Consider the following 13,849-nt stretch of genomic DNA (forward strand, 5'->3'; position numbering starts at 1 on the left):
GACAGATGTAAGCTTTTTATTGAATTTATTTAGACAAATCCATACTATATGCAGTTGTATGCTACATTCTTGCTTGACAGTATTACCATAAGGAGTTCAAGTTTACAGGGCTTAGTTTCCCTATTAAACCATCAATAACTATGGAAATGCTGTTAAGCCTTCACTAGACAACATACTTTTCTTTCTTGTTGCATCTTTCAAGACAGCATTCAAAATTCAGAAGAGAGATACAGTGTTCAAGAAAACAAGATACAAAGAGTTTATGACAGTGAAATTTAAGCTATGAGTCATAGATATAAAAAAGACAAATGGATGTTATAAAATACACTTTTCCTGCAAAGTATTCATGTATTAATTATTTTTGGATCTTAAGCAGAATCCATTTCATTGAAGGTTTAATCAGCTAAAATGGTAAGATCTAAAAGATAAAGATAATATATTTTTGAGAAATAAGTAAAGAAAAAATGGAGAACATGTCTTTGTTGTTCTTCCTCCATTCTGATTTGCTAACTATCCAACAGAAACCCCTAGGTTATAGTTTACGTTTCTGTTCTCATCAATACAAATAGAATGCTGGAAGAAGAAAAAGAAAGACATATTAACCAAAAACTGCAATCACTTTTCAGTTGTCCCATAAAAAATTTGGTTGGGATAAAATTTCTGTGGTATTAAATTTAGAAGCCAATCCAACAGATTTCTTCATGTTTGTACATGATTTTTTTAGTTGCCTGGTAAAAATTTTGCCTAGACTGAGCTGAGAAGTACATCTGATTTAACATATTTAGTTTGAATGTCATTTTCATTTTTTTGCCATATTGTTTCAGCTTCATTTGGGGCTGACTGTGGGCTTGAGCTGCTGACTTGCTTGTCAGGCAGCTGGAGGTGATCGTCACTGTCAAGATTCAATGACTCTCTCCTCCTCAAAAAGTCCCTGTCAGCTGCATAAAGATGGAAGGTTTTCTGCACACTGTCAGGTGACGGCAGACCCTGTTTTCTCAAATATCAGATGTCGGCAATGGCAACAACAGCTACTGGGAGCTAACTCTGAATCCTTGGACAACTTACACAGTAATTGGTTTACACATCCCTTCCGGCACAGCTTCCTTTGTGCAAGTGAAAGTTTTAAACCTTCACTTCCTGGCAAATCTCAGCTATCCAAGTGACCCTCCCGTTCCTTATGCTGGCCTTTGTGGTGATGGTGGTGGTGGGGATGGTGGAGGCCTAGAGGAGGGGAAGACAGAGAAGCATCTGGTGCCCCTGGTTCCTGACTCTCTGTTTGCTCACTGCCCCCAAGAGTCTGATGCCCATGCTTGTGATGATGCGAATGGTGGTGATGTGGCTCTGGAGCTTGTGCTGTTCTGCCCACAGTAGCTAAGGACACATTTTTACAGAACTCTTCATCTTCCAGACTCTGAAATAGATTTGTAAATCACATGTCAGTACCCTTATAAACAACACAATGAAAGTTATTGGTACAGATGATATATACAGAATTCCAACTAATGAATCAGGATAGAGCTAGTTTTATTTTCTGACACAAAATAGTTTCCCTCTGATAACTCAAAAAAAAAGCCAGTAAACTGTGCTCAAAATTGGTAGCTCTTCGGGGTTGGGAAGGTGGCTCAGTGATAGAGCTCTTGCCTTGCATGCATGAGGCCCTGGGTTTGATTCCTCAGCACCACATAAGCAAAAAGAAAAAAGCTGGAAGTGGCGCTGTGACTCAAGTGGTAGAGCGCTAGCCTTGAGTTGAAGAGCTGAGGGACAGCGCCCAGGCCCAAAGTTCAGGCCCCACGACCGGACCCAAAAACAAACAAACAAACAAAATTGGTAGCTACAAAAGCTACAAAATGTCTTTCAACTTGTCTAAAGCTTTGCTAATTTTTCTAATAAGATTCTGCCAGGTGAGAATGCAAACTGACCCCACTGATCATGATCTTCCATTCTACGTGGTTCTTTAATTTACTGAACGTTGTCTTGGTTTTGTAGTACTCACAAACACAGACACTAACAACATAATATCAAATTTCAGTGTTGATTTGTAAATAAAATCCATGTCAGAATCAAAGACCCACAATATAGTGTGACAGTGTTTGGAAGGCTTTGACAAGTTACAGATTCCACTGGATTTTTAGCATGCAACTACTAATCGGTTCATTTTCTGGTTATTTCTGAATTACTTCTAAGTGAGAGCTCCATAGTTTATTATAAACCAATACAAAAAACAAGTGTCACACAAACAGCTGTAGGATTAATTTAAATTTACAAAATATTACTGAATTTCACTGATTCTGTGGTGCATTTTTTCACATTTTATTGTTCCTAAAATTAGAGTGCATCCTATTACTGTGGTGTTTCAGCATTGCATTCTACTTTAGTTGGTAGCATTTTTTTTCTTAGTAAATCAAATAACCTGCCCTTGCTGATGACATATCAGCTGTAGATAGCATATTATTCTTCCTCACAGGCCAGCATATTCTTCCTTAAAGGTAGTTTGTTTTTTTAACCTATTATGAGAATTGTTCCTACTTTTAAAAAATATAAGTAGGGGGGCTGGGAAGGTGGCTCAGTGGTAGAGTGCTTGCCTTGCATGCTCGAGGCCCTGGGTTCGATTCCTCAGCACAACATAAGCAAAAAGAAAAAAGCTGGAAGTGGCGCTGTGGCTCAAGTGGTAGAGCACTAGCCTTAAGCTGAAGAGCTGAGGGACAGCGCCAGAGTTCAGGCCCCATGACCGGACCCAAAAAAAAAAAATATATATATATATATATATATATGTAGGTATAGGTAAAACTACTGGGCAGTTTCACTAATACAAAATACAAAAATAATCCTATAAGAAGTCAATATAGATGCCATCTACTAAGTAATTGGTATAGGCCAGACATGAAGCTTGTACTTTATTTTTGCTACTTCAGTCTGCATGTCTTGAAGATTTAAACATAAAAATGCAAAAACAATTAACTTTAATTTATCAACTAAATCCATTAAGCGATTTGTTATTATTTGAGATGCCTTTCTTTGAGCTGGAGAAAAATTTGTGAAAACACAGTCCATAAGTAAAGGTCAAAGTTATTCTTAAATCTAAGTTTGAATCTTGCCAATGTACCCCATAAAGGGAACATGGTTTAGAATTATTTTCTTTTTAGTGTGAGGAAAAATAAGTCTAGTTGACAGAAATTAAAATCAATTCTTTGTCTTTTCATGAAAAACATTTACATACAACACTTCTCAAGACATATTCTCATAGTTATTAGGAAAGAGAATAATGAGTAGGAAATGTTCTGTTTTCAAGTCAAAACAATAACTGAAGTTGCTGAATGAGAAGGCCTTCACAAAAAAGCTGGTTGTCTTACGTCCTTGATCGATTAGATAATATCAGACCTTAGTTCCCTCACAAGTTTCATGGGAGGTAAGCTTTGCTATTACTGTCAACATGTTCACAGTACTGCAATAATAACGTTTTATGTGTCGACTAAATCCTTTGAGCATTTGTACTCATAATATTATTTTGTGGTTATTAAAATATGCAAGCTATATTGATTTTGGTTTCTGAAATCCTACATAAAAGCATCTAGTGGATTTTGAAAATAAGTTTTTAAATGTGTATTACATAACAAAAAAGTATCATTACAAAAGCTCGCTTATTTTCCATTCACCAACAAAAACACTGCTTATCTAATGGATCATACAATACCAACTTATATAGATAGCTCTTAAAAATTCCCTCTTTCTCCCAGTAAAAATAATTCAGAAAAATACCCGGAGTGAGCAGTTTCCACATTTATCTTCACAGTAAGCAATCTTAATGGCTTCTTCTACATATGGGAAGGTTAGAAAGGAATAAGGCAAACCAAGATGGTATACAAGACGGCCACATCTACATAAAAAATAAAAAGAACAACAAAACATTGTTATTACAATATTTTCTGCTTAATGTTTCTACCCAAACCAGATGGGTATATGTATTACAGGTTTAAAAGTCTTAGAACCAAGATCCCTCCACATCTTCTGTATATCTCCTTGAGTAGGGTCTACAACTGAACAACCAGGGACTGTAGGCCATTTTAGGTCATAGCAAGAGAGCAATGTCTAATATTTACAGTTCAAAGTGTTACAGAGATGTCACTGAAAAATGTTTATGCAATGTAGTCACTGTCACTAGTCAAATATAATTTTGTAACTGACCTATATACTCTACCAAAGTCCAATCATTGACTTAAAAATTGGGTTCTGAAAACATATATGAATTTTTTATAACTGCTGCAGCAGCCAGTTTCCACAGAATGAGAGATTACTGCATAACAAAAACATCCCAACCCTTGCTCAGTATTTACTTCATTTGTTCATTTATTATGTGATACTTGCCTTGCACGCAAGGCAAGTTCTCTACCACAAAACTGTTCCCTCCCCAGTGAGATAGGATCTCACTGTAATTCTACTTTGAACTCAGTCTGTAGTCTAGGCTGCCCTCAAACTTAAGATCTGCTGCATCAGATTCCCAAGAACTGAGATTACAAATGTATGCTGTCAAACTTTACTCAGTAACCCATTTATTGAAAAGTATATCTAATATAGCAAAGACCTCAGTGCAACAAAATGAGCACATTTAGCATTCTCAGAAAGGGGTTCAAATGTCCTCCTTGCCCAGTTTTTACCAGTATATACAGCTTTATGTGAATGTCAAAGTATTGTACTAAATGACTAAGGTAGAAGTTTAGAGGCCTAAAAAAATGAACCACAATATAAAAAAGTTATTTGAATAAGACCAAGTAGTGATAAAGCTCAGGTCAACTCCCTTTCACCAAACTCAGAAGATCCAAGAGAAAGCAGACTCTACCAATACTGTTTTCATAAGGCAGTGTATGCATTGAGGTTCAACTGAAATATGTTTCATGGAACCAAAAGAAGATTTCTGCAGATCATACTTAAGTGATTAACACACTTTGTAATCAGAAATGCAACTGTGACATTATAAATTAGAACTAATCACACATAACCTACAAAGTATGTTATTCATCTGCACAATTCTTAGATTAGAATTGTATGTGATGTACAGTTTGACCAGATTCCAGTTTATAGGAGGAAAATGTACAGCCAATTTTCTTTACTTAACAAATAGAATGGTAATACGGACAGTGCATGGTCTAGCTTCAAGAAGTCATTTCAAAAATACAGAACCTTCAATAGACCTATTTAGAACTATGTGTTCAGTAACAAAACATTATCTTTTAAATTCTTTTTAACTAAATATAAAGCAGGCAGGAAACGAGTGAGAAAGTTGCTGCAAAAATGTATAGGAGGGATAGTAGGAGAATAACTTCAGATTGTGATTATGAAGACAGCATAGATGCACTGAGGATTTGGAATCCATACAATTTGGTGATTGACCCATGATGCATAGATGGATGAGAGGCAGAGGGCAGCAAGACTGCCATACATCATGTCGTCGATGTCCTCCAACACAGAAGAGGATGATATGCCCTGTGTAGAGCTGCATATATCCTCAAAAAGATGGTTTTATATCATTCACACAAAGGTTAAAGTAGAAACAAGTTTTGGGAAAAGATAAGTGGTCTAGATTTGAACACCTGAATTTAAAATATTGTGAATACATACACTAAACATCCTAGTTTGTATTGTAGTTCACTCATTGTGCTGGAGCTGTGGATAACTTTGTTTCATCAGAACATACGTTGTAGTCAATGAACAAGTAAGATGGATTATGCAGGAAATCCAGCCTCATGAAAAGGAAAACTAAATAACCCTGAATAGAGCAAACCTATACAGAGAAAGAAGAGGAGGAGCACTAGAAGAAAAAAACTAGTGTAGCACAGTGTCATAGGAATCAAAAGATGAAAGTGTTTCTAGAAATGAGAAGTGATTTTTTACTTCTATATAACATTAATTGGTGTATGAAATTATAAATGATATAAAGCATTTAACAACAAAGAAGACTGCAATGCATAGTGAATAGATACAAAATAGGAATCTTTCATCTGGGATGGAAGCACATACCTGTCATATATGAAGAAGTCATCTTTGTCTCCATTTAAGAGAGCCCAGACATCTGGTTGGTCTTCTTCTTGTTGAAAAACAGTAATATTATCTGAAACTTTATCTTTAAGATGTATGTATTTCAATCGAGAAGCGCTTCCTTGGTGATTAACAACAACATAAGAAATATTATAATATCCTTCTTTCTCCAATTTTACTCGCAGGTCTTCCAATCTAAGAGGGGAAAAAATAAAATCAGGCAACTTTTTGATTAGTGGTTTATTCTCCCTTCTTCCACATTCTGGTTTTTCCTGTGACACGTTAATTGTTTTTCACTGACATTATTTGTTATGTTCTTGGATAACTCTGAAGCTTTCATTTTTAGAACCATTTAAAGCCTGTGCTCAGTCAAAAACCTATGCTAAATGCTTGTGGAAACACTAGCTCACTTAGTCCTTAACACTGTAAAGTATGTATTTATGTTACTCATCTTACAGAGAGTTCTATCCAATGAATACTTCATGAGTGACTCAATAAATATTTTTCTTACATATTTGTTAAATGACTAAAACCTTGGCTAGATAGCCTAGTGTTTATCTACTCTAGGTACATTCTCCTCTTCTTATTTTGAAAGAATTTCCATCTGCTGGAGTACATTTCAGAACATTTCCATAAGAATAACACATATTTACCAGAAAGTTAGAAAAGAAGAAAAATGGACCTCAGGAATGCCATTGTAAACATTTTGATGTGCATCTTCTTTATCTTTCTAATTTCTTTTATGCAAACACTTTTTCTCAAAAGAATGATTTATCAATTATATGATTTCCATTTTTATTTGATGTACATATGTTATTTATTTTATAATTTTTGCCCAAAGCCACAGTAATACTCCCTTACCTGGATGCCTGCAGGATGCACAGGTATCAGCTGGCTTGAAGAAGAGCAACCACGGTCACAGTACCGTGGGAGTCCAGCATTGGATTTTTATCTCTTATGCTCCAGGCTGGAGGTTGCTTACAAATGGAGCTTTGCCCTTGGCTCTCTGTTCCTCCATAGGGAAGGAGACAGAGAGCCAGGGCAAGCCCCAGTCCTCTCCACATTGTTGGGGTTATCCTGTAAAAGAGAAAACCGATAGTCTTTTTCACAAATGACTTCAGAGGCCTAACTATGATAAATCTACTAGATAGAATTCTACTTCCTATAAAGAATACCCAATCCACAGATTCCGGCTTCACTTTGTGAATTCAGTATGCGTTTGTAAGGAGCTTCCTTGAACTAAATTTTCCTTAAAGGAGGTATCAGCAAGATACTAGAGTCAGTAAAGCTGTCAAAATATTAATTATCTGTTGTAGCAAGCATTCTATGATTATTCAGGCTCATTTTAATGTCATACTCTAAGAAGAAAGATTAATACAAAATTCAATATCTAGGAAGTCAGTATGTTTTTATTCTCTCATCTGAGACTGATACTAAAAAAAAAAAACAGTGCACAAGCAGACTGGGGAAGAGCTCAAGTTTTAAAGTGCTGAAATCAATCTTCAGTACTGAAAAAAAGAGAAAAACACAAACATTGTGCAGAAGAGGGGTGATGAAATGCTAGCAACAATTTATCTACAATAAACTCAGGATTAAAAGATTAGAAGAATAGCCAAGTGCCATTGGCTCACACCTGTAATCCTAGCTACTCAGAAGGCTGAGATCTGAGGATCATGGTTAGAACCTAGCCCTGGCAGAAAGTCTAAGATTCTAATCTCGCATAAACTACTCTTAAAAAAACAGAAGTGGTTCTGTGGCTCACGTGGTAGAGTGCTAGCCTTGAGCACAAAATGGCTCAGGGACAGTGTCCAGACCCTGAGTTCAGGCCCCAGGACCACTACCAAAAAAAAAAAAAAAGGTTAAAAGAAACCTAAAATCAGATTGATTGAGTCTCTAATACATTAGTGTATATAGATTGAGGTTTTTTAAACCTGATTAGCTTTCCATTTATTTAACATATCAAAATTTAACTTAGCTGGATATGGTGGCACATACCTATAATCCCAGCACTTAGAATACTGAGCAGTAGGATGGTGAGTTCTAGGATAGACTAGGATGCAGAGCAACTACTAGGCCAGCCTCGCTGCACAGTATGGCACTGCATAAAAAATAAAAACAGCCGGGCGCTGGTGGCTCACGCCTGTAATCCTAGCTACTCAGGAGGCTGAGATCTGAGGATCGCGGTTCAAAGCCAGCCCGGGCAGGAGAGACCGTGAGACTCCTATCTCCAATAAACCACCAGAAAACGGGAAGTGGCGCTGTGGCTCAAGTGGTAGAGCGCTCGCCTTGAGCTGAAGAGCTGAGGGACAGCACCCAGGCCCAGAGTTCAAGCCCCACGACCGACAAAAAAATAAAAAAAATAAAAAATAAAAACAACCAAGAATCTAACGAGGCTAGGATCTGAAGACTGTGGTTAGAAACCAGCCTGGCAGGAAAGTCTGTAAGATTCTTATCTCCAATTAACCACCAGAAAACTAGAACTGATGCTGTGGCTCAAAGTAGTAGAGCATTAGCCTTGAGCAAAAGAGGTCAGTGACAACACCCAACCCCAGAGTTCAAGCCCTACAAATAACCAAAACAAAAACAAAACAAAAAAGAAAACCTAAATTGATAAAAAAAAAAAAAAAAAAAAAAAAAAAAAAAAAAACTAAAGAAAGGAGAAGGGGAAGAAAGGATAAAAGAAAAGAAGAGGGCTGGGAAGGTGGCTCAGTGATAGAGCGCTTGCCTTGCATGCATGAGGCCCTGGGTTCGATTCCCCAGCACCACATAAGCAGAAAAAAAGCCAGAAGTGGCGCTGTGGTTCAAGTGGTAGAGCACTCACCTTGAGCTGAAGAGCTGAGGGACAGTGCCCAGGCCCAGAGTTCAGCCCCACGACCAGACCCCCCACCAAAAAAAAGAAAGGAGGGTAGGAAAAGAATATAAAAGTCATCTCAGCTTTTCTAATTTATTTCATCTATTCTCATTTTTTAAAGAGGAGGCATGTCCGGAATGTCTCTTCAGCACATATCTGCATTGTTAATACAATTATTCTTACAGGTATAATTTATTCAGCCTTGTTAGAACTATACATAGATTATGTATCATGTCAAGTTATGTAGCTATTACCCCTCTCCAGTCAAGGAGCGAATGGCTACCAGAGAAGTTTGGCATGTAGTCTATGACCACACAGGCAGCAAGTCACATGAGAGAATGGATTCACATTAGCCTGTCACACCCAAAACATGACCTCTCTACCACTGGATCATTGGCAGATTTTAGACAGATTGCCTTGTAATAACTATTGTCCTGTGATGGTAAAAAAGAACATCAGGATAAGGTGGGGAGTTTTTTCTTAATAAAATGGCTAGATTTTCCCTTTTTTCTGACTAAATTTAGGTCAAGCCCTGGGTCCAATGTCCACCACCCCACTTCCCAAAAAGTAGAACTGATTCAGAGACCATAAAACTGTCCGTATAAAGACAGCAGTTCATACTCTGTCATAGAGCAGAGAGTTCCATATGGTTAAATGACAAGTATATGGAGAGTATTTCCCTTGTGTAGGATTCTGATGAAAAAGAACAAGCCTTTGGCAAAGGGTAGTCGAACAAAGAAGTCACACTTTCTGATTTTCCTGTTAGAATCAGGAAAAATAATTTCTGATTTTCCTGTTACAATAGGCTACTCAGATTTGTTTGCTTACTTGTTTTTAAATAGTAATTTTTTATTTTGATTTTAGCTGTCAGCTACGTAAAAAAGTTGAGGATAAATAAGATTAGATTTACTACTGACTGGTCTTCTTAAAATTGGACAGTAGTTAATTTCACTAAACTCTTTACTTTTAAATTACAAAATCTAGATTAATTGTCCAGTCCTGATCTACATTTATTTTCAGTTCCCCACTCAAAGCAGGATAAGCAACAATTCCTCCCTCGTCTCCCTCTGACCCTCAGACCAACATCTGGAAGCCTCTTAGTCACCTACCGGCTCCTGCTTCACCAGCCAAACTCTGCATTTCCTCACAGACCACCCGACTGCAGTGTGCTGCTGATTCCTTAAAATTCCTTCCGAGTGACCAGGTCTGCATTGTGGATAAATTCTGCTCCCCTACCTACTTTTATTCTAAAACAACAACACTGGAGAACAAGTATATTTCAGTCTAGGCTTTTCAAACTCATAGGGATGGTTTCCCCGTGTTCTGTTCACACTCTGCATTTCAGTGAGAAATACTTAAAATTGATCATATAATTCTACTTGTGTACCTCAAGACCTGTGCCTGGGCCCAGCAACACAGAAAGCAAACTATCAGTTGCCCACTACACCCAGTCACTTTTTATCCCTGTTTTATCCTTTTTTAATTTCTTCTATCCAGCTTTTTAAAGTCTGTTCTATAAAGGAAAAACATATCGGACTCAAAAAACGTTTACCAAACTCTAAAAGAATCAGGTATTGTTAAACAAAGTTCCTACTTACACAACCCCTTCCAAGCAAGTTGCTTCCTTTCTTCCTTGCTTTTCTGGACCAGCTCTAGAGAGCCAAGCAAAGAAACTCTGATATTTATAGTCCTGTTGTTTACCTCACCCCTCAGCTGTAGTCCAAAGTTCAATGCCTTCTCTTGCAGTGACCTTGGAAGCAGAGCAAGCCCCTGAACTGATTATGATATTTATCAACTTAAAAAAAAACAAGTAGCAAATCCTGCTATACAGAAAAGGGGGAAAAAAGATTTTGACAACTGTTCATCTAATCTCTATACTTTTCAGTCACCCCATTATCTAGGATTTAATGGTACAGTCGAGGGCGGGAGGAAGGGCTAAGGGCAGAACAGGCTCCAAGTTCTGTTCTTTCCCAAAACTGTAACAGGGAAAAACATGTGCTGAGCCAGCAAGTTATGCTGCAGCTTCATTAGAGAAAAAAAAAATTCTTTTGTTTTCCTTTGTAGTGCCTAGCAAGCCTAAAGTTACCCGCAACTTTGTTGGGTAAGTCACCTGCTGTTTCAAATGATATTTATCTCCTGCTGTTACAGACCTTCCAGCAATTTGCCAACTTGTTAGCACACTTGGGGTGACAAGGGGTGGAGGGAGAATGGGGGGGGCCTTCCCGCATACACTTTCTGCCCTAATTGAAAATCACAGAAGGTCTTGACCAGCCAATTTCAGGGGTTTTCTCTGCAGCCTTGAGACTAAGCCCCAGCCTTGAATGTTCGTTCCCAGGCATTAATTAAAGGTTTATAAATGGTTGCGGAGTGCACTGAAGGAAACTGGCCCCCAGCCCTAAACCGGAATTCCTTAGACTCATATAAACCCTGAACTCTGCCTCTCACTGGGACATAACGTTCTTCTCACCGGTAATCATTTCAAGGATGAGCACTGGTATGTGTAAGTACTTTAAGCTAAACACTCTCTTCTGAGCACTCCCCTGCTGCTGCTTTGGGGGCCACTCTGTCTGTGGGATCAACAGAACCAAACACAGTGGCAGATGATGTCATCCCCAGAAAGTGATGGTTTACAAACAAGCCTTGCTTTTTCCTGTCAATGCATTTTGTGCACACAAATCCCCCATTGATCGTTATGTGCTAGATACGGTTTGCAAGATGCAGGAAATACAAAGAGACTCAGATTTCATCTTCCCCATAAAGAACCTTCACACAAATGAAAAGCCATTTGAAAACTAAATTCTGCTTACTTCTATCAAAGAGCAGGTGCATTTTTGAGATCTCAGATCCTTTTAACATTCTGATTAAAATAATTTTGTACCACAAAAAAAGCACAGGTACATGCTTGTTTTTTAAAAGAATCTTATAAAAAATATTTATTTGTATGAAGCAGATCATCTCTCCCATGATCCATTTTCATTAAGTCTATTAGACACCTAGTAGTAATACTGGCCCTTCTGCAGTAGGGAATCAGGAAATCCACTGTCTCCTTTTGTCCAAGCCAGTGAATTTATAATGTTTATAAAAGTTTATAATGCTTGAAAGGAACTTATTCTTAGCTTCTATGTTGGGCAATCCGGGACCATCCAGCATTTTAGCAGAATTTTCAAGCAAGCATTGGTTAACTAAAGCTTGGTTTAGTTAACCAAGCTTGGTTAACCAAAATTATATTATATCATATGTTCACTGGGTGTGTCTGCAAAGTACAATATTAAATTTTGTGCTGGTAGAGCTTTAAAAAAGAAATTAAAAACTGCATTTTTGTCCTCAAGGACCTCAAAATCAAGTATAGTAAGAAAAAGCAGGATAGGAATAAAAGACCAAAATACAATTGTGTCTAGGATGGCTCTGAGCTGTTGGGATTTAGGAAATGAGTTCCAAAAGGAAAAGGGAGGGGTTGGGGAGATGGCTCAGTGGTAGAGTGCTTGCCTTGCATGCATGAGGCCCTGGGTTTGATTCCTCAGCACCACACAAGCAAAAAGAAAAAAGCTGGAAGTGGTGCTGTGGCTCAAGTGGTACCAGAGTTCAGGCCCCACGACCAGACCCAATAGCGTCTACTCAAGCAAGTCCTGCCGGCATGCTTAGCTTGGCTTTTACCCTCCATCTATGGGGCACTCAGCAAATCTGAATGATTATAAATCTCCCCAGAAAGGTTACTTCTCCAGCTACAACACACAAACCAGCAACAGTACCGGGAGTATCTTAATGATCTCACCTGTTAGAGTGTTCAACCTGGAGTCAGACATAGAGACATTATGCTGTGTCATTCTTCTGTGCCCTTACTATTTGCTCCCAAAGTGTCTATGCATATATTTATCCCATGTTTTAATAAGCATTCTCACTTTATAAGTAGTATGTGGTTTCTGTGGAGAATAGGTCTCAGAGCATGTGTAAGTGCATGAGAAAAGAGCTATTTATAAGGGCTATAAACCATGATTTTATAAATCAAGTTTATTTAGCTGAGACATGATAACACAGCATTGATCCATTAATTAGCATTTCTGAGACACGAGTATCTCAGAATTTTTTTCATTTCTTATTAAACATTGTTGCCTCCTCCTTTGTTTCCCTTTCCCATCCCTTTCCATATCCTACTCCTCTCACCCCCCCAACTCCCCCCACCACCCCCCAGCCAAAGTTGTAAAGTTCATTTTTCAACATAACAACTTGTACATCTCATTGTTGCAATGGATCCACCTGTATCCCTATTTAAGCGATTTGTTTGTCCCCTTCCCCTCCACAAATTATACCAACATCAAATGCAGAGAAAGCAGGGGTTATAATGTGGGGGAGGGACATACAAAGCAACAAAGAAATCATCTTATGAATATGTTAGAAACAATTGCATGAAAGCAAAAACCATTTGAATACTTATCTTTTGAAAGTGAGTGTTATTACTATACAAAACACCCATGTAAAATATCAATGTCTTTGGTTTAAATGGTGTCATATATACAATGACAGGTAAGGACTAGTCCGACAATTTGGGGAAATACACCTATTTGACCTAACTAATCTTTCCTTCCCCTGGCATGTACAGAAAGGCCCTCTACATGTCATCCTGTGAACGGCATCAACTATATTATCTGTGCACTCTTCTGACCAGTTAGTAAACCACTAAATTCACAAAGGATGTTTAGGAAAACACCAGATGTTTTTCAAAGTGAAAAGATAAGTAAGAACAATGGCCAGAGAAAGGCAAGGGAGGCAGCTTGCGTTAGATAAGACCCAGATCCTCTGTGATGCAGATGGAACTCAAATACACTTTGAAGGGAGCAATCTTCAAGCTCACAGGTTTACAGATCTGAGAACTGTTTGATCTATCAAACAAAAATGTAATTAAGGGGTGAATACACACAGTGCCAAATTTCATGTGGGACACAGCACTAACAGAGAAAAACATCGTAGGAA

At 38.0% G+C, this 13,849-nt stretch overlaps 1 protein-coding gene across 1 annotated transcript; it reads right to left on the reverse strand.

The window, feature by feature from the left end:
• Positions 1–8: 8 nt before the first annotated feature.
• Positions 9–10,584, reverse strand: Selenop (selenoprotein P). Its single transcript, XM_070041113.1, is given in 5 exon segments — positions 9–1,411; positions 3,757–3,874; positions 6,013–6,225; positions 6,892–7,107; positions 10,480–10,584. Coding segments are annotated over 4 exon segments (1,050 nt in total). The 5' UTR covers positions 7,095–7,107; positions 10,480–10,584; the 3' UTR covers positions 9–895.
• Positions 10,585–13,849: the final 3,265 nt, after the last annotated feature.

Source organism: Dipodomys merriami, unplaced genomic scaffold (genome assembly GCF_024711535.1).
Source record: "Dipodomys merriami isolate MVZ:Mamm:240054 unplaced genomic scaffold, mDipMer1.0.p SCAF_30, whole genome shotgun sequence".
Classification (NCBI taxonomy): domain Eukaryota; kingdom Metazoa; phylum Chordata; class Mammalia; order Rodentia; family Heteromyidae; genus Dipodomys; species Dipodomys merriami.